Source organism: Meleagris gallopavo, chromosome 3 (assembly GCF_000146605.3).
Source record: "Meleagris gallopavo isolate NT-WF06-2002-E0010 breed Aviagen turkey brand Nicholas breeding stock chromosome 3, Turkey_5.1, whole genome shotgun sequence".
NCBI classification, from domain to species: Eukaryota; Metazoa; Chordata; class Aves; order Galliformes; family Phasianidae; genus Meleagris; species Meleagris gallopavo.
The window spans coordinates 24,208,546-24,233,476 of NC_015013.2; the positions used below are offsets into that span (position 1 = coordinate 24,208,546).

At 39.0% G+C, this 24,931-nt stretch overlaps 1 protein-coding gene across 1 annotated transcript in view; it reads left to right on the forward strand.

Annotated features, from left to right (window-relative positions):
* The window catches only part of CTNND2 (catenin delta 2), a 607,095-nt gene that overhangs the window by 339,285 nt on the left and 242,879 nt on the right, over positions 1-24,931 (forward strand). The window contains exons 8-9 of the mRNA XM_019614298.2: positions 11,251-11,334; positions 14,740-14,934. Of these exons, the coding sequence (XP_019469843.1) occupies positions 11,251-11,334; positions 14,740-14,934 (279 nt within the window). The remainder of the gene's footprint in view (positions 1-11,250; positions 11,335-14,739; positions 14,935-24,931) is intronic.

Below are 24,931 nucleotides of genomic sequence, written 5' to 3' on the forward strand. Positions count from 1 at the left end.
TTTTGGCTACTAAAATCCCACAGAATATATTAAGTTGAAGAACAGTGCTTTGGAAACCTAACTTCTTGGAACTTTTGTTTAGCAGTATGAAAAGTCATTAGCTAGTGTTGACAGCCTTAAATCATAAAGCCTTTTGGACTGAATGATCTTGGAGGTCTTTTCCAACCTTGGTGGTTCTGTGATTCTGTCATCTGTATTATTTTTTTTAGGCTGGGAGATTACATGAAACAATTGGAGTATCATGGGCTGTGATAGGTCTCAGTGGTTGGCTCTTCAAGGCATGCTGATAGGGCTGTTTTGCCTTTGCCTGTTTTACTTATGCTTTGTCTCTAAGGTCTTGAACGGTGTCTCTGGTTGCCCCTCCAGCTGACAAATGTGTAACTCTGGACCCTCCCAAGTCTCTTTGACCTTGGCTCGTCTGCTCATCTGCTTAGAGTAGAAAGAAGTGTGTTATTTGGGGTAAGGAGCATTAGCATTTCTGATGCTTAGGTTTTGTGGCATCAGTGGAAGTGTTTGTACTGTGTCATGTAAATTGGATTTTGTTTACCATTCTTGTGCACTGGACCAAGAGTGCAGAAATCTAAGCTGTAGCTTCCTCATGGTCTGAAATCCCATTGCGACGCATTATGCAATAAGCTGGAAGCATTTGTTGGTAAGGCTCAGAAAATAGGAGCAGAAATCTTTAGTCCCTTTTGCTCTCTGTAGACTCAAGGGAAGGGAGAAGACACTTTCATTTTTATTGTGATGGGAATAATAATTTCTTGTTGTGATACACATGTTGACTACAGCAGACCAAGTAGTTGTGATCTGGGAAGTCAGTGCAGAACCAGTGAGAAAAGTAATCACTCTTCCGGTGGGCTATCTAACAGCTTTTGATTCTGCTGTGCACACAGCAGCTTTAAAACAGTGCAGGTGCTTCTGATCAAAAGTAAAGTGGTTAATTATGGTAGGAAGCGTGCAGGCTGGGGAAATAAGGAAGGTTCCCTTTATTTGAAGCTAAAGGGTGGGTGGGAAAGTGTCTGTACGCCCATGCTGAGATGCATAGTGTTCACAGGACTTGTCAGTGGTGGCTGACAGAAACTACATTGGGCCAAATTCTCCCTGAGAGCAGTTGTGGAAATAAGACCAATTTTTCTGTAGTACTGGGATCGAACTTGATTGCCTAGGTGTAGGCCCAGAGCAGACAGGACAGTTTTTGTCTTTAGTAAAAATGGTATTACGTAGGGCAGAAGGAGATAGTCTAGTGATAATGAATTCATGGAACTGTTTATAATCATAATTGGGTAGAATCAAAAGTCAGAATTTAATATTCTGAAATCAGGAGGACCAAGTGATGACTAATCTTACAATTATAAGGCATGGCATATGAAATTGCCAGGTGGATGACATAGATTTTATTAACAAGTGCATCAAGTAGTAACTTGTAGTGTGTAAGTGAAGGATAGAAAAGTGCCATATTAATTTTAATACAAGTAGCTGTGAATCTTAAGCAACTCTCATTTTACGTGAGGAAATTTTTGAACACACTTTATCTTATTTCTCTCTCTTACATAGTATATGTTTGTATCTTGCTTTATGGCCTCTTAGCTTCTTTATCCTACCCAGCTGTGAGCCCAGTTCTTTTATCAGGTGGCCAGCTGTGCTGTTCTTGGGCAGTAAAACCTTTTGATTTTAGGATTAGAGCTAGCCATGGGCTTAAACTGTGCTGCCTGGGAGAAAAGTAAAGATGGGGAAGGAGCTCTGACTCCGTGATGTTAGGGCGGTTTCCTGTGTCAAGAAAGTACAAGGAACCCGCTCCATAGGGTCTTTCCCCCACCTTCTTAGCATCCTGCAGTTCAGCAGGGATACAGATTTAAGTTGGCTCACCAAAAGGTGCCAGAAGCTCTTCAAAGGCTTGGTTCTGAAGGCTTGGGAATTTGATTTGCAAAGGAGGGTAAATAGGATTCCTTGGAAGGGGAGAGAGCTGGGGGCTAAGAGCAGCACTTTGTGACATTATGACAAAAGCTGATGGAGAGAATAATGCAAGACTGAAAAGTAAATGGTTAATGGGGTAATTTGCAACATGAGCTTGCCAAAGCCAGATGGTGCTAGAATGACTTACTCACTGATCTTTTCTTACACTATATCTGATGTCTGTTTCCCATCAGAACTGTGAGTACGCATTTTCTGTAGTGCCACTTGGGAAATACTTAGTTAAGCTAGAGAAGATGGATGTTCTTGTAAGAATGGAGTTGGACGAGGACCTCGTCAAAGGAGAATTCTCAGTTTGTCTTTTTGAAGATAAAATCTGTGGAAAGGAAGGATGTGACTAATAACGTTCCACAAGAGGAACTCTTTGGGCCACTTGAAAAATAGTTTTTCAATATATTATCTTGGCACAAGACCCACGAATATGCCGAGGAAACTTCTGGATACGGTGATATGAGGAAATAGTTTCTGAACAGAGAAAGATAAATCCTGTGTAGAAAGAATTGCCCAGTTTTGAAGAGTTGAGCTAATAGCACAATTCATAGCTGGTTACAAATCAGGGATCCTTGTCTGAAAAGAAGAGTGAGGAAAGTCCTGAGTGACCTGCTCAACTACTTATCTTACAATCAGATACATATCTTATGAATACAGTCGGGTGTTTCATGGCCTCATCTTGTAAAAAACAAAACTGTGGGTGTTAGGCATGGTTAGGATTTTAGACAGGGAGCTGTACACAACTGTAAGCCTCTGCAGTCAGGAAAGATTTTCCAGACCTCTTCTGAACTAATTTGTCTGATTTTTCAAGACATTAAGAAGCTGGTTGCACAAAGAATGGATGTTGTGTTTCCCTCTTTCCATGAGAGAGGCTGCTAGCTTACACAGCTACGATTTCTAAATGGAGGCTACTAGTGAATCCTGGCAAGAATGAGTAATTTGGTGAAGGATTTCCCAGTGTTTTTTCAAAGGCAAGATCAAGTGTCTGATAGCTTTTGGGGAGGTAGCGTCTGATCATGGAGGGAGTGGAGACCAAAAGTAACACATTAGTGGCATGTTTTCACACAGCAGGCTTTGCACAGCCAGCTGTGATGTGTTTGGTTTGTGTTCAGGATCTTTGTGTTATCTAATGTTCTTCAGTTTTCCCTTGAAAAGGTGAAACCGGTCACTACATTAGAGTGGCTCTCAAGTCATGATTGCACTTCTCTGGTTTCTGAAGAAGCACATCAAAATTGTGCATTTCTTTCAGTCTGAAGTTGGAGTTCTTGTCTAGTTCATGTCATTTTTTGTTGCACCTTGAGCTGCATTTGGCAAGAATCTGAAGCTAATGCTAAACATAGCAGTCTACTTCAACGTGATCTAATTTGTGTCCTCTCCTGCTTAGGATCCTGTCCATCTAGGAATTCAAGAATTACTGTCTTAGTCCAGAGTCTTTTTTCCCTGAACTGTGTCAGGATTGTGATGTATATCACTGTTTTTCCCTGTTTGCAGTAGGGTTCGGGCTGCTTTTGTAAAATCAGACTAAACTTGATGCAAATGTCTTCAGCGAGTCATGTGATCTTGGAAGCATTGGTTTCACAGATGAGGTAACCATTTGGCATGCAAATAATATTAATTTGCATTTATGAATAATCAGGAACTAATTATGGGGTGGTTCAAAATCCCTAAAGTGTTTGTCACCTTTGGACTGCAGTGCGTCTTGTCATTCTAATTGAAACTGTTGTTAAAGTCCTCCTTGAAGCTGAACCGCTCCAACAGTTTGTTGCAAACTGTTGTTCTTAACTATCATGAGAACTTTCCTTGTATTCTTACCTTAGGTCTGCCCTTCTTTTGCTGGTGACCTTCTGTCATCATTTTTCCCTTTCGGCATTTGTCATGGCCATTTCTTTTTATGAGGGCTGCTCCTAAAGTAACACCTCCTATTTTATGATTTTTACCCACGACATCAGAGACAGATGTTGATGGTATGGCAGTAGGGGCTGAACCTTCTCACCAGTATGCCATGCCATTTTGTTGCTGTGTGATGGATGGCAGCAGAGGGGCAGCGTGACAAAATGGCGTCTGACATGGGAGTGCGGATGAAACAAAGGTGTGTCACTGAATTCCTCCATGCAGAAAAAATAGCACCCAGTGACATTCATCAGTGCTTGGTGAACATTTATGGAGACCAAACAGTGGCTGTGAGCACAGTGAGGCAGCGAGTGGTGTGTTTCAGCAGTGGCAACAGTGGGTCACCTCCATTGGTACAGATTTTTATGCAGGCTCTTGTTCATTGCTTGCAAATATGCTTAGCTAATGGTGGAGACTCCATTGAGAAATACTGTTTTGTAGCTGAGAATTTGTCAAGTAACACTGTGTGCTTTGTATCTATTGTAGTTTCCGTGGACATAAATAGGAGGCATTACTTTTGAAGCAACCTATGTAGCTTACGCTCTAATTGAGTGATAGGACTCTGGCAGCTTGGTCCTTTTCTTTCTGTTTTTAGGGATAATCGGAATCAGTGAGATTAATGGCACACTGTGTAGTCTGCTCTTCTGAGTTTTTTGTGTTTGGGTTGTTTTTTTGAGTGTTTGTTTTGTTTTTTGTTTGTTTGTTTATTTTAAATAAGTTACTCAAATCTGTAACCATCCATTTCCTTTTCTGTTTGTTTCCTTTTTTGTTTGTTACAGAAGGATTTATGTAAGATTTTTTTTCTGACTTCCTGGAAGTTTGATACTAAAAGCTTACTATTCTTGCTGCCATGTTAATAAACATAATGGAATAGAAGAGAACTTTATTGATAAAAACTGTGCAATAATTACTCCAATATAACCTTTGCTTAAGTCCTTAAGCCCTTTGTGGTCTCAGTGGCAGCAGTATTGCTGTTCTTTGTCTCTACATTCGGCATTTCTTTTATTCAGAGCAGACCTATTAGAATTGTGGTAAATTATAATGATTTTAATAATAGGAGATTACTATTAAGTGTTCTAGCAGAGGTCTCAATGCACATGTAATGGGAACAACCTAAAAACAGCTTGAATAATACTATAACAATCTATTGAACAAAAAGCTGTAATTGTAAAAGTGGATACTCAGTGGTCTGCATGTGGTCTGCATAACTAAAGAATTTAGTTAGATTTTATTGAAATTGATATATTTAGTAAAACCTGCATTGTTTTACTCATATTTTTAATGCAATGAGTCTCAAGTGGATGATGAAAACTTGATGAGTATGTAGTGTATTACAGAATATCCAAGGAATATTCCTTTTCTTGAATGAGGTTGAAAAAAAGACAATCGACCCGTTTCCCCTGGAGCGTCACAAACCTACACTTGGGGTCTCAGTGAATTAACAAATGCACACTGAGGAGGAGAAAGCTGCTGGGTAGAGGAGGTGCTTAAAATTCTATCAGAGATGATTTGACACAATAGAGCAATGCTATCTGATGCTTTCTTCCATTCTCCCGCTGAAATGCAAGTTTGAATACAAAGCGTTAACAGATAAAATCTCCAAAATTTTATGTTGTTCACACATCTAATAATGCGCGGTCTCATTCTAAAAGGAATTACAGAAGATAAGTTGCAAAAATAATTCTTTCTGTGAGCAAACCCCAAATGTGGTGTCTTGGATTTCAGCTGTGTATCTAGAATGTCACATTTGCCAAAGAGGTATGTGCAATATTCAACAGAGAAGCATCCTTTTTAAAGATGGATACGTGGTCAAGATTCATTGGAACAGTTTCTTTGCATTTTCACTGTTAGTAGGAAAAGTACCTGCTGTAACAGAGAGCAGGCAGGAGTGCCAGTATGTTTAGATCAGAAATCCACGTTGCCCAGCAAAAGCCAGTGGAGGACTGTTGGAGTTGGATAGATTTTGATGCTTCATTACCCCCAGAGAGTTTTGTTTTCAGTTGGTACTCCTTCTGGGAACAAAGTTTTCACTTTGAGAATTAGTCTTCTGCAGAGTAGAGTCATTAATCCACGTGTTTTCAGTGCCAGTTTGAGACTTCCCTGTCTGGTCTGGCTTAAGTGCTAGATGTCTGTTCCGGCTGGCTCCCCACTACACACCCAGCTCTGCTGGGGGACCTTGCTCACTGAAGGCTGGCTGAGCTGCCGCTTGGTTCAGGGAAAGGGCTGTGAGCTGCTGGGTTTTTTAGAGGCTGTGCTTTCCCATATTGTTAAACACAATCAGCAAACGGAGTACACGTGGGCTCCCATCACTAGGGTAATGCCCGCTTTGCCTCGGTGGCGGCAGCGGTGCCTTTTTAGTGAATCACCCTGGCTGCTGGCAGCAAAGGTCCATGGATGAGGAGACATGCAGCCTGCACTGGTTCTGCTGAGGTGTGCCAACATCACCCCTTGTGTGGCCAGGAGCCCCAGAGAGAAGGGCAGACCTTGCTGCTCTTCTCTTGGTTCGCAGTGCCTGACAAAGAAGTGGTAGTAGTTGGGCCTGTTGAGGATCACACCCAATGTGATCGTTCAGTTCATAGTTTATGTGTGTGATTTTTATCTTTCACCTTCTGCCATATTGAAGGCAAGGTGTTGCTGTGTAGTAGTGGTTAGTTTGGGAGAGTTGTAGTTTTTTGTTCTTTCTTCAGTGACAGTTCCCTAGATCAGAAATGAAATGGGAATTATCTCCCTGAACTTGTCTGTCACATTTAATCTGCTGTTTCTTCCTGGCTATCTTCGTCTCTTATCTCTTTGCTCCCAGTCACACTACTCTTCTTCCACTAACAATTTATTTTTGATAAAATGTTTTAAGCAAGTGAATGCTTTTCAGCAGAATGAGGACAGTTGCAGGAAAAAGAATACTTGCGAGAAAACAAAAATGCTTGGTTCAGGTTATTTTCTTTTTTTCCTAGATTTGTACCACTGTAGAATTAAAAGAATTGATAACGATAACTTACCAGCAAAAACACATTGCACGACTGAAAAGTAAACATGGAAAAACAAAGAAAATACTTCTCTTTGTTTCTCTTTTAAATGCACTTAGGAATATTATTAATTTCAACATTTTATATAAAAACTAGTTTTGAAAGGATAAGATTTGTCCTAAAAACTCTTACATAGACGTATTAAACTTTCTGGCACTTAAAACAAATTTCTTTCTTTCTTTCTTTCTTTCTTTCTTTCTTTCTTTCTTTCTTTCTTTCTTTTCTTTTTTTTTTTGTTGTTTGTTTTTTTGTTTGTTTGTTTATTTTGTTTTTTGCTTCCTTCCTTTATTTTTAGCAGTGATGTGAGAAGTGCTAACCTGAGGTCAGAGGTGGGTTTTGCAGTGTCCCTTAAGCAGCCCGAGACAATCTCTTTTCAGGAGACTTTCCTAAGACCCGTAATCTTGTTAGCAGACAAATTGTGTCTGGGAATTTCCAGGGTGTGAACTACACTCCTGAATGTGAAACTGCTAATAGGTTTGTCAGTGCAATGATAGTTTACAAGAAAAAGCTCAGACTGGTCAATGCATTGCACTTCAATCTTTTAAATAGAAAGCCTGAAGAAAAGCTGCCTAAGATACTGACAAGTGAAGCAAGGATGTTCTTGCAGTCTTGAGGACTTTTAGGAGAGGTGATCACAAAACAACTCATATGGACCACAGATGCAAAAGTAACACGTCATTATTTCTGGAGATCCAGTGTTAGATGTGAGTCGAAAGGCATCCATGTGATAAATCAATCATTTACCTCCTTTACTGATATGAAGAGACCTGAGTTGTGAACAGAGCAGCATAAGGAGAATGGGAAAAAGAGTATAAAGATAAAAAGTAGTTCAGTTCTGAAATTCCTTTCCTTAATCTTTATTTCAATATTTGAGTAAAAACCGAACAACAGGAACAGAAAAAAGCCTTGATACCTAAATCAGTATATTTAGAATGTGCGCATATAAAACCTAAACAGATGAGAAAACTTGAAGAAAAAGCTCACCTCGAATTAAAAGGAATTCACTTCAGAGTCTATTTTGGTTTGTTAGGGCAGATCGTTGGTGTGCTGGGGGCGCAAAATGATGCACTTGAGGTATGCATTAGCTGGTCCTGCCATATGGCCTGTCACGTCTTACTGGTTAATGTAACCATCTGTCACCTCTTGACGATTTGCATTCACTTTCAGCACTTGGGTTAGAGACATCTTCTTTGGTATTCTTCTTTTCATCAAGTTGTGCTGCCATAAACCTGTTTTCTGAGTTTATTTCTTGATGTACAATCAGTAGCATTTGTTGTAGATCGTACTGTTCTTTTCTGATGGTATAAGGAGAAGATGCATGTTATCAGACAAGCACTTGGGAGAGGTTTCTGCATACATTTCTGGCAGAAAAGGTCAGTATTTTACCAAAATTCTTGTTGCAGATGTTTGATTTCTTTTCCCTCCTCTTCCATCAGTGCTCTCTAATTTTGCACCTGGCTTCACATTAGTTTCTTTACAAGTAAACCAAGACAGTTTAGTAGCTATAAAATATCTCCTTCTGTATGAGTTCAGATAGAAATCCTGCTGTTTATATCTTCTTTCTCCCATATTGCATTTTTGTAGTGAAGCTATACCTCACTTCACTTCCTTCTATCCTCTGAAAAACATGCAAAAAAAATGCTGTGTTTCTCTTGTAGTTTCTGTGCCTGCAGTCTCATTGCTGTCTTGTTACAGTGTTACCATCATGTGGGTGGCTCTTTGTGTTTTTTGACTTGTAATCTAAGAAAAACTCATCACAAATTACATGAGCGATGTTGTCATTACGCTTGAAATGAAAAATCTATACAGGCAGTTGTGGGTGGTCAATCCTCTGTTAAGAAATCACATCTCCTGAGTGCACTGCATTTGTAGTGTTCCAAACCCAAGCTTGATACTTGGAGCCTGATGTTGCCAGAGATAAAATGCGTTGAAATGAGTGCAGTTGTAATCAAGTTAGGTTAACCAGTGTAAACACATTACTGGTAATTGTTTCTTGTTGTAATATAATGGACATTGAGTTTTACTCTCAACTTGCATCTCATTATTGATATTCCTCTATCACAGACATAAGGAAGCTGTTTTAACAGGGCATTGATGACTGTTTTGTGATGGAAGATTTTAAAATGAGGGGCTAAATAGTTTATCCAGTCAAATCTGGACAGTGTTTTTCATGCTGAGGCAGCCACTTGGGTATTTCATAATTCTAATGAGCTCTGAAGTCCTGGAGAGGAGGGCAGCCCTATATGCTCTTGTACTTAGAGCTGTTCAGAGTACCATGAATTCATAGGGCTCTGTAGAGCTTGAGCAAGGCAGGGTGATTCTTAAAGGCTGTCACAAAGGGCACAAATAAAAGCCATTCTAAGACATATATAAATGTCTGTATATCCGTTAATTTGAATAGCTTTAATGACTCTAGCTTACTAAAATGAAAATGCTGCAGTGTAGCAGTTTACTACGTTGATATAAACTGTTGGATTACCATTGTCATTTAAATGTGCCTACTGTATTTATTTCCATGACAGCTTACAGAAGATCTGAAAAAGGAATTGGGGATTCTTTTGTGTATTTCTCTCATGTTACATTTGTCTGTTTACATTATTTTTCTTTTTCTGGAAAATGAGACTTTGTTCACAATAAAGAGCCCCAAAAACATTTTCCTAGGACTTAACCATTTTTCCATACCACTGTATAATATGGAAATCTTCATCTATTAGGGCTTTTCTTAAAAATAAAAAGTCTCTTTAGTCTCCAGTAGGTAGGATTGCACTCCTGGTTTCTGTTACGCCACTTTGATGCAGGAAGAGAGAAAAGCTTCTAGGAATGTGATATCTTCATGCAGTGAAAGTTCTAAAAAACACCTGGCTGGTTCTAGATTTTCTGTAGCCATAATCAGATGCACCTGTCTGGGGGTTGACATTATTCCTCTCCTGGAGCCTGACCACTAGCTATTTTTGTGAGCTCCACAGAGATGCAAAAGAATGGGCATTCCATTTTCAGTCTTATTTTAGACACTTTAGAAAGCAGAGAAGAATCTCTGTATGCTTTGTTCTTACAGTTAATTATTTTCTGTTTTAAAACAAACGTACCCCGTTTGGATTTTTTCAACCTATCCTGTTTGCTTTTTTTCTGTTTTCTTTTGCAGCTGTTCTAGAGCCATTTAGACTTCTGTGATGCACCTACAGCATTGCAATCAAATAATTCCTCAAGCTTTTTTTCTAACTAAAGATTACACTAATAACTTAGGAATTAACTGTAGTTCCTTCAGCCCTTAAATAAGTTTTCTTCTTCTCAATACTTTTTTTTTTTTAATCTAGGAGAAAAATAACTGTTTCTTCAGCAATGTGCTTATAAGAATTTTGTATCTACTCTTACACTAAATGTATCATTTATAATTAACAGCTTGGCAAACTGTAGATTTAGTAGTTAGTTGTCCTTGAATTTTGTATGTAGACCTGTACTGAATGGACTTGATGGCCTGTAGTCTCATAAGACCAATATGGTGTTACTGGTTGATGTGGGCTGGTCAGGGAATGGGGAATGAACATATTTGCAGATGTAAGAGAGATACGTGTGGACTCAGTGCACGTTACTGCTGTGATTTCAAGGAACTTAGAGTGACAGATTGAAGGCATGAAGGGCTTGAGCAACTACAGTTTGAAGTATGCAGTGCCTTCATGATTGCTTTAGGTTCAGGGAAGCAATTTCTCTGAGCCTCCTTGTCTGTGAGAATACTAATGGGCCTGGTAATTCCATGTTTATTACTTCCTGGTAGTATATTGATCATTGCTTTTCCATTCTGACCTTGTGCTTCTCAGGATCTCTGCGAGCTTTAGACTGCATTAATGCAGATTGTTTGATGCAAACAGTACAGATCAGCTGACAGCATCAGGCTGTAACGGATGTAGCCATTTGCTGCCAACCTAGAGGTGCAGGTAGGAGTCATGCTATCCTTGTCCTTCTCTCACTGGCAGTAATTTTCTTGAGTTCACAGCCCTGGTTTTGATCAATTATTCTAACCATCTTTTCAGTGTCTTCCAGAATAACAGCATAACATGATAGAGAAGGGCTGAGCATATAGATGAGATGGGATGCAGTTGTCTGAAAGCCATTATGAAGCTCTTCATTTTCTTTAATATAAAAACCTACAAGTCTACAAACCTACAGTTAATTTCAGCTGTATTTGTATGTTAGCTTTTCTGAAGTTATCAATGTGATCTTTGGCATTAGCAGCAGATGTAACACCTCTCTCCCAATAGCTTTTGGTTGCTGTAGTGAAAATGACCCAGTGACTGAGCACCTGGTGGGAAGGCAGGACCAACCTAGGGGAGCTCAACTGCATGCAATGTACCTGAGTAACCAGAAGGGGTGGAGCCAGGATCCACCTCTTCCCAGACCTCATATAAGTGTAGAGACAAGGGCATCTTGTTGGAGATTCCTGTGTACCTGAGGCCTTCTAGATGTAAGCAGTTTCTTTTCTTTATGTCTGTGCTATGGTTTGTTGTATTTGAGTAAGTCTCGCTTGTGGCAGTCTAGAACTTTGCTCTTCTGCTGTCGTTGTGCTTTCCATCATGTTACAGCATTATCGTTAGTTATTGTAATACTTAAAACATGCAGTAAAATCTGTTGCTTTTAAGTGTAGATACATAAATAAATGTGTAAGTATCATAATATCAATAGATAATGAAGATCAATAGAAATTTTACTTGAAGACAAAGCTATCTATTCCAGCTTTTGAAACAATAGCTTAATAAAAACACTGAAAGTGATTTTGATTTTTTTTATCTTTTTATCTATTTACAAAATTTAAGAACTTTAAAGTGGGCTAGTATTTTGTGTTTAAGTATTGATGTCTTATTGTTTGGAAATTATGTGTTAAAATTGCTTAGCAAATCCTATGGAAAAGTATCAGATTCTGCTAAGCAATTAAACATTTTTAATGGAATTACCTTAAAAAGTATGTATTTACTTACAGAGTAAGTTTTGTCATTGTCCATGAATTAACAAATATTTAACACAAAAATTACATATACACAGAGTATATGCAGAGTAAGTTGTATCTTCTTTGAAGATGATAAGCAGTATGTTTAAGGAAGAATCCATGAAATTGTCTAATAAGGTGATAAAAGTAATCATTTCAGCAACAGTCTCATGATACAAAAAGAGAAACGCTAGAATGGTTCATGTTCTGCTAGCTTTAATTTCTGGGGTTTAACAGTGGCTATGTTTGTGAAATAAAAGTATTTCAATTATCTGTTGAAAACTTTGTCATCTTGAAATGTTTTGGGGAGGATGGATGAGTAATAACTATTTTCTTTTGCTGTTTGTTCCCTCTTCTTTGTGTTGTTTGCTTGATCTGTAATAAGGTCAGGTTGAGAAGTTTCTCCAGTTATATGCATCTTTACTGTTCAGTCCAACATCATTCCAGTTCTAATAGTATGTGTGGTAATCAAATATACCACTGTGGTGTGTTGTTTTTGTGTGTGTTTTTTTTTTTAATGAACTGTATTTGACACTTGCATATTTAGGACAATCGGTAGAGGAAGAATTAAGGCTACCTCACTAGAGGGCTAGCATAATGAGAGCATGTTAGTGTTTACATTATACTGCCTTGGAGCTCAACGGGAAAAAATTATTTCTGTTCACTGGGAGCAGAGTTACAAGGAAAATCTATTACTCCAAAGAGCATTATTACTTTGTAAATGGAGAAAAGGCTTGCTCTACCTCCAGAAGGGAGGTGTAATTCTCTATTCTGTATCAAGTCTGTTTTGTTAATGCATTGTTGAACCACTGAACCATTGTGCTCATTTTTTTCCTATAAATTTTTAGTAAATACAGTTTGAACCAGATATGCAGTGAAAACAGCTGATGCAAAAACTTGAGTATATACCTTATTGGCTGTATTTTAGACCACTCCGAAGTATGGTATGCTTTGGTGGGGCTGTTCTGAGAATCAGTCAGTCACCATGATGCAGGGACCTATTGTGGCCTTCCAGTACTTGAAGGGAACTCTATGAGCAAGAGGGAGACTGACTTCTTACATGTGCAGATAATAATAGGACAAGGAGGAATTGTTTAAATCTGGAAGAGGGAAGATGAGATTAGATATCGGGAGGAATATTTTTTTTCTTTTTTACTCAGAGGGTGATGAGGGGCTGGCACAGCTGCCCATACAAGCTGTTGTGCCCCCTATCTGGAGGTGCTCAAGGCCAGGTTGGATGGGGCCCTGGGCAGCCTGAGCTTGTGAGTGGCAGCCCTGCCCGTGGCACAGAGTCGGGGCTGAGTGGGCTTTGGGGTCTCTTCCAATCCAGGTCTTTCTTACTGTTCTTGAATGCAGGGCTAAAGGAGTGGATCATGAAGAACATACTCCTTTAAGAGTAATATCAACTTCCTGGATAATCCAGTAGTTCTAGGTAAAATGTGTTTTTGAGATCCTTTCCAATAAAGGGAACAAGAGGAAACTCGCAGTAGTGTGCTAATGGCAATTCAGTCTGAAAAATATTTGAAGGGAAAAATACGCAAATAGGATATTCCACTTAACACGTATGTACGTTGAAAACTTTCAAAGAAAACCTGAATGTGGTACAAACTGATTAAAAAGAAGGAAATGGAAGAAATTATTTTCCTCCAGGCAATTTTAATGAGATTTAAGTAATTTTGTAATTTTGTAATTTAAGTAATCTTTTTTCATTTCTATCCTGTACTAGTATTGCATATCACTTTATATATTTGCTTTGGATTTTCTTCCTATTTAGTGTGTCTGCAGCAAAACTGTAAATACAATGAATGTGGTAGAGAATTACGGCAGGCGTGGCTACACATCTTGTATGGGCAGCCCAAGCTGAGTTAGTAGAACCCTGCCTCCCAGATTTTAATCTCACAGGAGTATCGGCAAGGAATGTGGTAGTTAAATCTGATTGCTTTTCTACGCTTTTAACTAGCACATTATCACATTGTGGTGTAAGACTCTGCTTTGTCAAGTGTTACTTGTGTAGTTGTCTATCTTTTTGCCCTTCAAGTGTGTAGCATTTTCATGCCTTTGTCATGACTATCTTTGGGAGTCTTGCAAATAGTACCAAAGCTCATAATGTGATGAAGCAAGTCAAGTAAGAGTAATAATTACAGCTAGAAATGTATACGAGTCTTTCTTTCAATGTAATGGTAGAAAATAATATTCTAGTAGTACCAAAAAAAAACTTAATGCAATTCCATTTGATCTTGTTATTAGAGAGGGGAGAAAAAGTATAGTATCCTTGCAATATTGTTCCCAGATGGTATGTTTAATTTATTCATCTTCAGAAGATTTAAGTTGTAGAAAGTCATAGCAGTAGATTATTATTTTTTTTAATGGTAGAGGGCAAAATATTGGTAAGACTCAACTATTCTGGTGTACATCCAGTGAAGCAGCAAAAATATTAGCCTTCATACAACTACATCTGTTAATCAGCTTTAATTTATTTCATGATTAGATTAAGATATGGCCATAATACATGAAGCCAGTTCTGATTCTGATTCTTCTTCCCCTTCCTGATTGATCTGTGCTCATATTTGGGCTTAGGGCCTTCCTGGATCTCACGGCTTCTCCCCTTCCCCATGCCTGGGAAAATTTTCTAATGGCCTTTCAGAATATGTCTCTGAAGTGTTACTTCTTTCCAAGAAAATAGCCTTTGCAGTAGATGTGGGCAGTTGGGTGATGGAACTGAAGTGAACGAAAGTGAGCTGCTGCTGCTGTCATTGCATGCTGTTTGTATACTGAAAGCTTTTTGGTTGTTTTTGAACTGCAGCTTTCAAGTAAACTTCATGAAATCAGTCTGTATTTATTGCTTGTTTTTCCTCTATCTTAAATGTCTCTTAAATCTATTTGCAGCTGGGTCTCGGGCATCTTACAGCAGCCAGCACAGCCACCTTGGCTCCGAGTTAAGGGCATTGCAGTCTCCAGAACATCATATAGATCCTATTTACGAAGACAGAGTTTATCAGAAGCCCCCTATGAGGAGTCTCAGCCAGAGTCAGGGGGACCCTCTGCAACCAGCACACACAGGCACATATCGCACTAGTACAGGTAGGTGATTATAACTTGCATGATTGTCTTTTTATGAGCTCTGTCTTATTCTTTACTACTAATCTTCTCTTTCTGATGAGCTGAACAGCGTGCATTGTGTGCATGTCTGTAAAACAAAATACCTGTGTAGATGCAGCTATCAACAGAACCCTAAAAGCATGCACAAAATGTAGAAATGCTTAGTGCTGTATACAGTAGCTTAAGCTAATTTGGAGAGAGGGCTTACTCATAAGGAGAGCGCTTCTATTAATCTTGTGTATTGTCTTCGAGAAAAAAATCTCTAGAGTAATTGCTATTTTTTTTGGTTGTGAAGTTATTTTGTGTTTTGCAAAGGGACTGCAATGTTCCTTTCTCATGAAGCTAAAGGATTGCTCATTTGACTTTCAAGTGATTCATATGTACGTGTTCTTCCTCTCTCCTGCACAGGTGAGCTTATGCATAGGTACCCAGACACAAAATTGAACTAAGGCACTGAGGAAAGCTGTTAGCATCCCTGTTTTATCCATAACAATTGCCTATGAAGTACATTGGTGTATATGTCATCCTCGCAGAATGTCCTCTCACCCAAGTGAGGTGCAGTTGTATGTTGAAACTCACAGAGATTCAAATCAACAGGGATATTTATGGTATTGAATACTCAAAATAATTAGAGTTTATAGGTGCTGTAGCCAAAATAGCCGAAAGCAGATGTTGAAAAAACTTGCCTGAGGAGTTGCAAGTATTTCTAGTATTTCGATAAATAAATAGGGAAGATTCTGTCTGCTCTCTCGCCACTTCTGTTTTCATCAAGGAAAAAAGTGTTTGGTTTTTTTTTTGAGCAAGATAGTTTACTTTTTAAAAAACTTATTTTATTTTTGAAGTGTTCTAAGGGTAAAATTGGCAGTTCTTGCATGTCTGAGGTTTCTAGTGCCTTATGAAAGTTTTGGGTGTTCAGAGTAAGAGAAATACTTAAAGAATTTAATAACAGAATTCTTTAGTTGACTAACTAAAGCTTTGTAGTTATTTAAAGTACTTTAAGCCATTACTTAACTGAAGTAATTTTATACTTGGTGAAGAGTATTTCCTTTTGGTGAAAGAAACTACAACAGCACATTTTGTGTAGACGTGTATGTGTGTATGTATATATATATATGAAGAAAGATAGCTATTCTTTGCGTGACTGGGACCAAGACATCTAAGTCACTGGACAGTAGTGGTAGCAAATAAAGCAACTGTTTACATTGAGCTTTAATCCTTGCATTCCACGTGCAGCCTCTTATTTTGTATGCAATGCACTCTTTCCCGATCATGCATTGAAGAGGATTTTTTGTTTTGCTTGCAAAATGTCTTCTGAGTCTCTGTGCAGAACTAGCAGGCTTTCTCGTGACTTATCTTCACAACACCTCTGTAAGTAAGGAGACCCTGTGAAACTAGATCACAACTATAGCGAATGAAACTGGATCACAGGATATTAGTGGGCAATACATAAGAAAGCTTTTTCAGAAGAGAAGAGCACGAAGACACTGGTTTGGACAGAAGAAGTGAACCCTGTGGCTGTCCATTTTGTTTTGCTGTGTTTGGGACTCGGACTTCAGCATTACTCCAGATTTATCCTGAAGAGCTGTTACATTGGTCTAGCTCTGTATTTTGTTGACTCTCCATCACTTCTGTCTCCCCCCCAGCACCCATAATGCTATCACTGGCAAAAACAGGGCTGGAGGCATGCCAGGCTATCCACTGCACTGCTCAGTATGGACAGTTGCTGTCAGCCTTTTGCACAACCAGCCTGAAGAGCAGTCAGTGGTCAGAGAGAATCTTGGGCTGGACACACCAGCTCTCAGGCTCCTTCTGCCACAAATGTGCATGCTTTTGATTATGGAGGCTATATGTATTTTCTCAAATTAGCAGAATAAAGTGGTAGGAATCCAACTTAAAGTTTAGCACGTGTATATTTTCAGTTTTTCATTGCCTGTTTCCTATTTCAGACTGAATAGGAATTTGCTTTCACTATTGGCGTAGGAAAGGAGGGGTGTAGATTTGTGTACTCCCTGAAGATAAATGTAGATTGTTCAAATCATGTTTCTTTCGTATGCATAAATCACACTGGGGGAGAGATTTTAGGATTTTCTGCTTTTTTTTGTAGACTGTAGTTCACATTTCTTTTATGTATTACAACAGTATCTTTAATTTTTTCACATTTGATGGAGAAAAGAGAAGGCAAATGTAGTTGAAGGACTTTGGATGAAGTCTGATTTTGTTTTTTGGTTTTTTTTTTCAATTTTCTTTCTCTACAGCTGACATTTCGCACTAGAAACAAAAGTTATGCAAATTATACTTGGAAGCCATTTGCTTCTATGACTTCTCTTTTGAAAAGAGAGAACTCCTGAATTTGAAGCTTCCACATTTCTGACTCAAAATGGAAATGTTTCTTCTTTCTTTTTTTAAAATAGGCATCACCTCTCTCTTTTCTGAGCTCTGAAGTAGCTATTGCATTTGGGAATGTTTACACAACTGAGGATAAAGCCCACTCAGTTTCTCATTGCCTGAGTGAATCAACATGCTGCGAACAGAATTCTAAGATAGTCTAAGATTTCTCTGTAGTGTAAATAACACAAAGTGAATTTAATGTATTTGCTGTATTTTTTTAGCATGTGTTTTTAATTTAATGTTTCACTAATGAATGAAATGCATGACCATAGTTATACACTAAGGGCTACATATTGCAGAAGGTGCCAAGTAATAGGAGCTTGCAGAACATTTTTCTTCTCAGCATAACATCAGATAGGGGCAGGACAAATTCTTCATCACTTTGAAGTTGAAGTCATGATTGGGTGTGTTCCTGTCATGCTGTCTTAGCTAAAATTAGTCTTTAAATCTTCACAGCAGTGGCTGCATAGGCTTCCTTGGCCTGTAGTTTTATGTAGCAATTCCTTCTGGTCTTAAAAAGGTTGTGGCTTCTCTTGTAAAAAGTAGTAGCGTAAATTTTTGCACTAAATTTCACAATAAATTTCAAAATTTACTTACTAAATAGGAATGTACTTGTTAACTAAATAATACTAGTAAGAAATTTTTTTTTCAAGCAGTCACCTCATTTATTTTTATTACAAACCTAAAGGCATTGCTTTGTTCATTTAAACCGTGAACTAATGATAGTAGAGATAAACTTACTTAGTTGGATGTTTGCATGAGTGCTGCTGGAATTTGAAGAGTGCTCTTGCTTAAGAGAGGAAAAAGATTTACTTACAGCCCGCACAGGTTGCAGAATAATTATTCTCTCATGCATTTGCTTAGTTTGCGGAATTGGAGGTTAGGACTAATGTTTTAGTCTTATTTAAATCAATTATTGGCATTTTATTCATGCTAAACATGAATCAAGTCCAAGTTTGTAAAATCTGGCTGTTTTGTAAGCATGAAATTTTTGTAGTCTTTTTGCAGAGAAGCCGATGTGTCTCCGGTACCAGGGTACTGGTTTTGACTTACAGTACAGGAACATGGCTATGACACCAGTAGGTGTTTTGAGATCAGTTGCTATTATCCTTGGGAAGCTGACAACACTGTGTCTGGAAATGCACTTGTCCCTTTCACCGAGGGACCAATGAAAACAAGCCCTCTTCCATAAAAGGATGTGATTTCTTGATTAAAATTATAAAAAGCTTTGAAAGAATGATGTTCCCAGGATTCTGGGAATGGTGGGATGTAAATGTGTTTATCTTGGACCCTCCCCAAGCGGGGCCTGGAATTTTATCAGCTGAAAAATGTGCTGCTCTTTAAAAGCAAGATGGTTGCTGTAAACTGTGGATGTGTTGAGCTCAGAAGGTGCCGAGCATTCATGCTGTGAAGAGAGTTTCTTGGTTTTCAAATGAGTATCATTGTCCTCAACCTCACTCAAGTGGTAAGGAGGAGCCAGCAATTAAACAAAAAGAATGAACCTGTCCTCTCAGCTCTACAAAACATGTCTCTCCTTACAAAGCATGTGTCTCCCTTGTATCAGGACTCCCCTGATACACCACTGGAGAAAGCTGAAGTGTTGCCTCGGTGCATAGGTCGATAATTGTCTCTGCTCCTGAAGGCCACCATGAGGAATGCTTGGTAGCACAGCTTGATGTAGGGTTATGCAGGCAGATGATATTAGTTGTGAGTGCTGGGTGCTCAGACCCAGCATTTGGAGCATTTTCTTGTTATTTTCAGAGGTTGAGGAAAAATCTTGGAGAAGAGGTTGGAGTCTGTGGTGGAACAAGTTTGGCATTCCTGACGTTAAAAAGAGGATCCCAGAATTAAAGTTCTGTTGTGAACAAGGTCAAATGGTGGAAGGATAAGCAGTCTAACTTTGTATTAGCTTCGTGTGGTAACTTAGCATAGGAAGCAAAGTGTTTATGAAGCGTGGTTTCTGGTCTGGGGAGCGTATGTGCAGCAAAGACATCCTTGCTGCACAGGACTCTCCTGCATTGCTTCTCTCTGCTACTTTTGAAGCTGCCTGACATCCCTGTGTACAGCAGCCAGGGTGCTTGCAGCCTCTCCTGTGGCCTCTCCTTCAGATCAGGTCTCTCTGAGCATGCTCACACAACACTCTGTGGCTCCATCAGCACAGTGCTTCTGAAGCTCTTTCATTAAAAGCTGTGATGGCGTGATCTGTTTGGGCTCCTGAGTGCTGTGGTAGGGGACACTCTTCAAAGAGAAGAGGCCTATGAAATTTGTGATGGCAAGTGCAAAACAGAAACATGGCTCTTTGTTGGCTGGATTTGTGTGAGGAGGGAGGCCACCACCAGGAGCATGCAGCAGTGTTGCCATGGTGAGTCCAAGGGGCGGTTCTTTGGAGGGAAGAGCTTTCTGCAGTAGACCTGTCCTGTGCCAGGAGGATGTCACGCTTCAGCAGCAGTAACCAGGCAGGAATGTCCCTGCTGCAAGTGCTTTCAGTGTTTGCTTTTGGTATTCAGTGAAGGGCACAGGGGGCAAACACAGCAAAGAACCACTTGTCTCCAGGCATAGAGCCTATTGCTCCTGGTATCTGTTCTGGCACTTAGCAGCGGCAGGGAAGATCCTGGATTTCACTCTGTTGTGATGCAGTACAGGAAAAGTTGTGGGAAGTGAGAAGTGTTATTGAGCTTCTGGATGAATGCTGTTTTCCTCTTTCCTGCCTTCCCATTCCTGCCTGCTACTTCCTTGACTGAATGGTTGGAGCCATGATTACATCAGGCACTGTTCTTGGTTGTTTACAAAATAGTCTTTATTTGAGTATGTCTTGCTTTAGTGGTGTAGAAGCAGTATTTGCTTTGGAATCATCTTCTGTGATAACATAGCGTTCTTTCTGAACAAAGAGGGATGCAGATTTGTGCCAATGGTCAGACGCACTTTTAGATGGGAAGCAAGAGGATCCATGCTGATGCTGCTTCACACTTGCTGCTCTTGGCCCTGGCATCTGCTGTCCTGGAAGTTAAGCAGGAACTGAGGGGAAGATTTACAAGCCAAATGAGCATTCCTTTTCATTCAGTGAGGTAGTGGCTTTCTTGCAACATGTGGTGAAGATCAAGTGTCTATTCAGAGCTAAAAGGAAAGGCAGGAGAGGAAGAAGCGAAACCCCCCTTCTGCTGCTGCCCCAGATAGGAACAGGCCTTCCAAAACTGTTTCCACTTTTTTTTTTTTGTGGCAACACTCATTTGTTGCTTGCAAAGCGTTCTGACAGCCTCTTTTTATCTTTGTTTAACTGGCACAAGCAAAGCATGGCCATACAATTCCAGCTATTTGGTGTCTGATCGCTGCCCAAGTGCATGGCTTCCACCTCAGCTCCCGCTTTCAGTAATAGGCCCAGGCCCCATTTGCCTCTGGTCCTTGGGGTTTCCCTTTTTGTATGAGAAGGTGCTGCACTCTCAAACCATTTGAACTTTCATCTTGTTGGTAAGCACAAGTCTAACACTATGGAGTTGGTGCTGGTAAGCTGTGCCAGCTGGCAGCACATTGCTGCTGTCCTGCTGTTCCCTCTGTTGCCAGCACAGCACCTTGCCTTGCTCCAGGACTGTTGCTGCTCTACAAGCAGGAGGCTCTGTCTTAGTGCAGCATGGCAGCTGGCAGCCTGTGGGAGCCATAAATGCTCAAGATGTGCAAGTCAATTTTTTTCCAATTTCAGTTTTTACAGCAAGGTCAAGGAAGAATGTTGCGTGGAGAGCTTGATGCTGCAAGTATCTTACTTGCTGTATGTTTGTGTTGTTTTTGTAAATGCTGGTCCAACTTAGTCTTCCTTTGATTCCCAAATTTTTGCCACATCTCTTAGCTCCTTTATCCTTTACAGGAGACAAGGAAGAATGCATCACTTGATCCCTGTGTTATTTTCACAGGACTGTGAATATGTGTCTTCACATATAATAGAGTGTTGGATGTGTTTGGTGTTTTTAGAAATCGTCATTATTTCAAGGTGAAGATTTTCATTTTAATATTGCAAAGCAATTTTCTAGTATTTGGAAAATTGTCCATATGAAGGAAGCTGATATCTGAATCAATGGAACAGTGATTTTTCTCATCTTTTAAGAATAATTAAGCCTACTTTAGAGTAACTTTGAGGCATCACAAATTGGGAGCTATTCTTTTGTTTTCAAAGATGAATTTGGACTCTAATCATTTTAACTAAAACCTTCTGAGGTTTTGTCATGGTTTAATTGCTTATGATGTAGTTTTTAACAATATTAAAACAATATCTAAAACACATTTGTTTTGCTTTGAGAGGTGTCTTTTCAGTAGTCATTTACAATAGCGTGTAGCAAGCAGCCCCTTGGAAAGTTGTTAGTTTTAGTCCTTCAAAATTGCTGAAACTGTATGTTACCTAAATGTGCTGGAAAAAATCTGAGAAATCAGCACAGAATTCTGACATTGAAATAGGACTACATAAAAAGGATGTTGTGGAAATCCAATTTTATTGTCATGATGAATTCCATGTAGTGGGCGTAGTTCACAGGAAGTGTTTCTACAGTTGCAAGGCTAGCAGATGTAGTGTTGACTCTGGAAATCAAACATAGAACTTCAGTCTCCCACGTCACCAGTGACAGGTTTCACAGAGCAGTTGATAATGTAATTATCCTACTGCTATCTGATTTTTTTCCTCAGTCTATGTTAATATTGCCTCCTGTCATGGAATTGGAATTTAGTTAGACTCCTACGGTGAGCATTGCTGAGTACATTGGTATAGTTTTACTTTACTTTCAGAATAATATCTGAATACTAATGGGAAGCTGCCTGTTGCATGCTATTTCCCATACTGTAAATACTTCATCTGGAAGTAACAAGGAAACTTCAGTTTCAGAAATACTTTTTTCTTATTTGGGGCTTGAAGTCCTCACTTTTCAGCTAAAAAGGAGAAGTGACAGGAAAAAAGAAACAGCTCTTACTTGCCCCATTTTCATTAAATGCTTTGCCTGTCAAACTGCTTCTTTATTCTTTTCAGCCCTAAAGTACCTTGCTTAAGTTATAAATAGCAAACATCACATCCTCCTGCCTAGGTTGTGTTCTTTTTTTTCTGGCTGGGAGCCAGGTTGGCTTGGTTTGGTTTGTCTTGTTTTGTCACAAGTTGATGTGATATGCACTGGCATACTGCGATGCCACAGCTGCAGGTTGAGAATCATGCTGGTAAATCACGCAGCATGAAGTTTAGGCTATAGGACATAATGTTTTCAAGGAGATTAAAAAGAAAATTATTCCTACCGCTGCATTTCTATTAGTTTGGTAATGTTGTGTTAATAGACCTGTATTCCTAACTGACATCCGCTTGATAACATGGGTTTGGGAGAGAGAATTACGGGAGGCAAGCAGGGAACAAATCTTCACTACAAAGTAAATTGAGCACAAAATACTATAGTGATCTGCATAGCGAGTAACAAATCACCTCAAAGTAAAGGAAAGCCATAATCTTATTTCACTTGACAGATCCTGAGTGTTTAGTAAAGCATTATCTGTGTTTATATTCTTGTATATTTGTTTTTGTGCTGCTTGCCTACCAGGTAGGCTATGTGACATCCTGTCTGAGAAGGATGTGGTTGTTCTTTTTTTTTTTTTTCTCACTCGTATTTACAACTTGGAGGAAGGTTTATGAAAGACATTGTTTCTAATTTCAGTGTTATTCTGTGCTCCTGGAAAGCAAGAGAAATGGGAGAGAAAGGGAAGTGATAGAAGATGAAAATTCCGCAAATTCACCTTTGTCATCTGCTGTCAGTATCTTTCTTGTAATGGAGAATCTTTCCTCCAAGTAAGATACTTATAGCTTTAAGTTATGCAACCCGTGGTTAAGGTCTATTGAGGAATCATACGTGTCTGAACGTAGCCCAGATTTCACCATTGCTCAAAATAGAGATTTGTTAACATTATCAGCGTTCACAGCCTTCTTCCTCTGTCTCATAAACAGAGTGTCTCCAGAGATTTGTAGAGTCATTTGTATTTTCTAATTTTATTTTTTTTTCCAATAGCAGAATGATTTAAAATGCCTGAACACATCTCAGATGTCCCTTAATTTTTAGTACCTATTAAAGTAGAATCATGAATATAAAACTTTGGTGAGACCTCTGAATCTCAGGGCAAGTATATATCCTTTAAATCTCACCTGCCACTATTGAGAAAATACAGTGGCTACTCTGTCAGAAGCTGTCTGCATTTATCATCTGTTTACTCTGTAGATGTAGTCTGAGGCATGTTAAGGCCTGATCATACTAAATTTTAGTGATAGAAGACTATATTCTCTTTTATTTACTTCAGCTTTTTTTTTTAAATACAGAATTGTCCCTTATGAAATAAGGTACTCAAACATTCTCATAAATCTCCTTGTAAATCTTTGCTGAATTAAAATGATGCTATGCCTGAGGTAACTATCCAATAAAGTCTTCAAGAGGACTAATGCTTTTGTTTAAAAATTTATACTTTTTGCATCATTGTGTTTAAAGGCACTCTTTCAAAAATCATCAGCCCATTATTAATTTAATTAAAGCTGTGTATGCATATAAATATTAATAAGACTGCCTACTACCTAGTAGTTTGCACGCAGGTGTGGAGTTTCTGCAAGTAGAGCAAGATGTTAGTTTTCCCTCTTAATGTGTCCAGCAACTTTCAAGCTTTCAGTTGCAGAACTTACTGTGTGTTTGTGTATAACTGTATATTCCAAATCTGTAATACAGTTATAGTTAATTTACTAATAAAATAACTGTATTCCAGAGCAGAAAACATAAACTACAATAGCTGAAACTTGGTGAAGTATCCTAAAGAACACAGTCCGATAACATTTTTAAACTTCGGGATTACAGCTTACTAAACAGGAAGAAGTCAAAATCTGAAGGAGATAAGGGAAAATTTCAATGCACTGGAAACTTTTTATCTGTAATGATTTCATTTTTATTCACTTAATTTATGATTTTGTGATGATTTGATTTTTGATTGTCTGTTTTCTGTTGGCTAGCTGGAAAGTTAACTTTAACAAAAGGATTTCAAGAGAAGGTTAATTTTGAGCAGAAATCTAGCTGCTGTAGGTTTGTCTGTACTCAACAGTATTGGTTGTGTATTTTTTACTTTTAATCAGGTTTTATAATGGCTGTTGTCATTATATCCCTTGTGCACAAGGTGGAAGAAATTCTGTTGTACGTAGGTCATTCTGGAAGTAATGCCTCTTGTTTATTTCCATGGAAACCACAACAGATGCAAAGAGCAAGATTACTCTACTCTATAGAGCAAATTCCCAGTTAGAAAACACTGTTTTTTCAATGTAGTCACCACCGTTGGCAATGTGTTTTTGTCAGCCGTGAACAAGAGCCTGCAGACTGCACTGGTATACTTTAATTAAAAAAAAAAAAGAACTCCAGAAGAAGTGACCTACTGTTTCACAGCTGCTATGATGGCATCGTTGGTAGGAAAATGTTGCCCATACAGTCTATCTTTCACTGACCCAAATAGATGGAAGTCAGAAGATGCCGGATCTGGGCCATACAGTGGGTATGGTAGGACAGTCCAGCCAAGAATGGTACAGTCTTCAAACTGGTGTGGGTCCTGGTGTTCA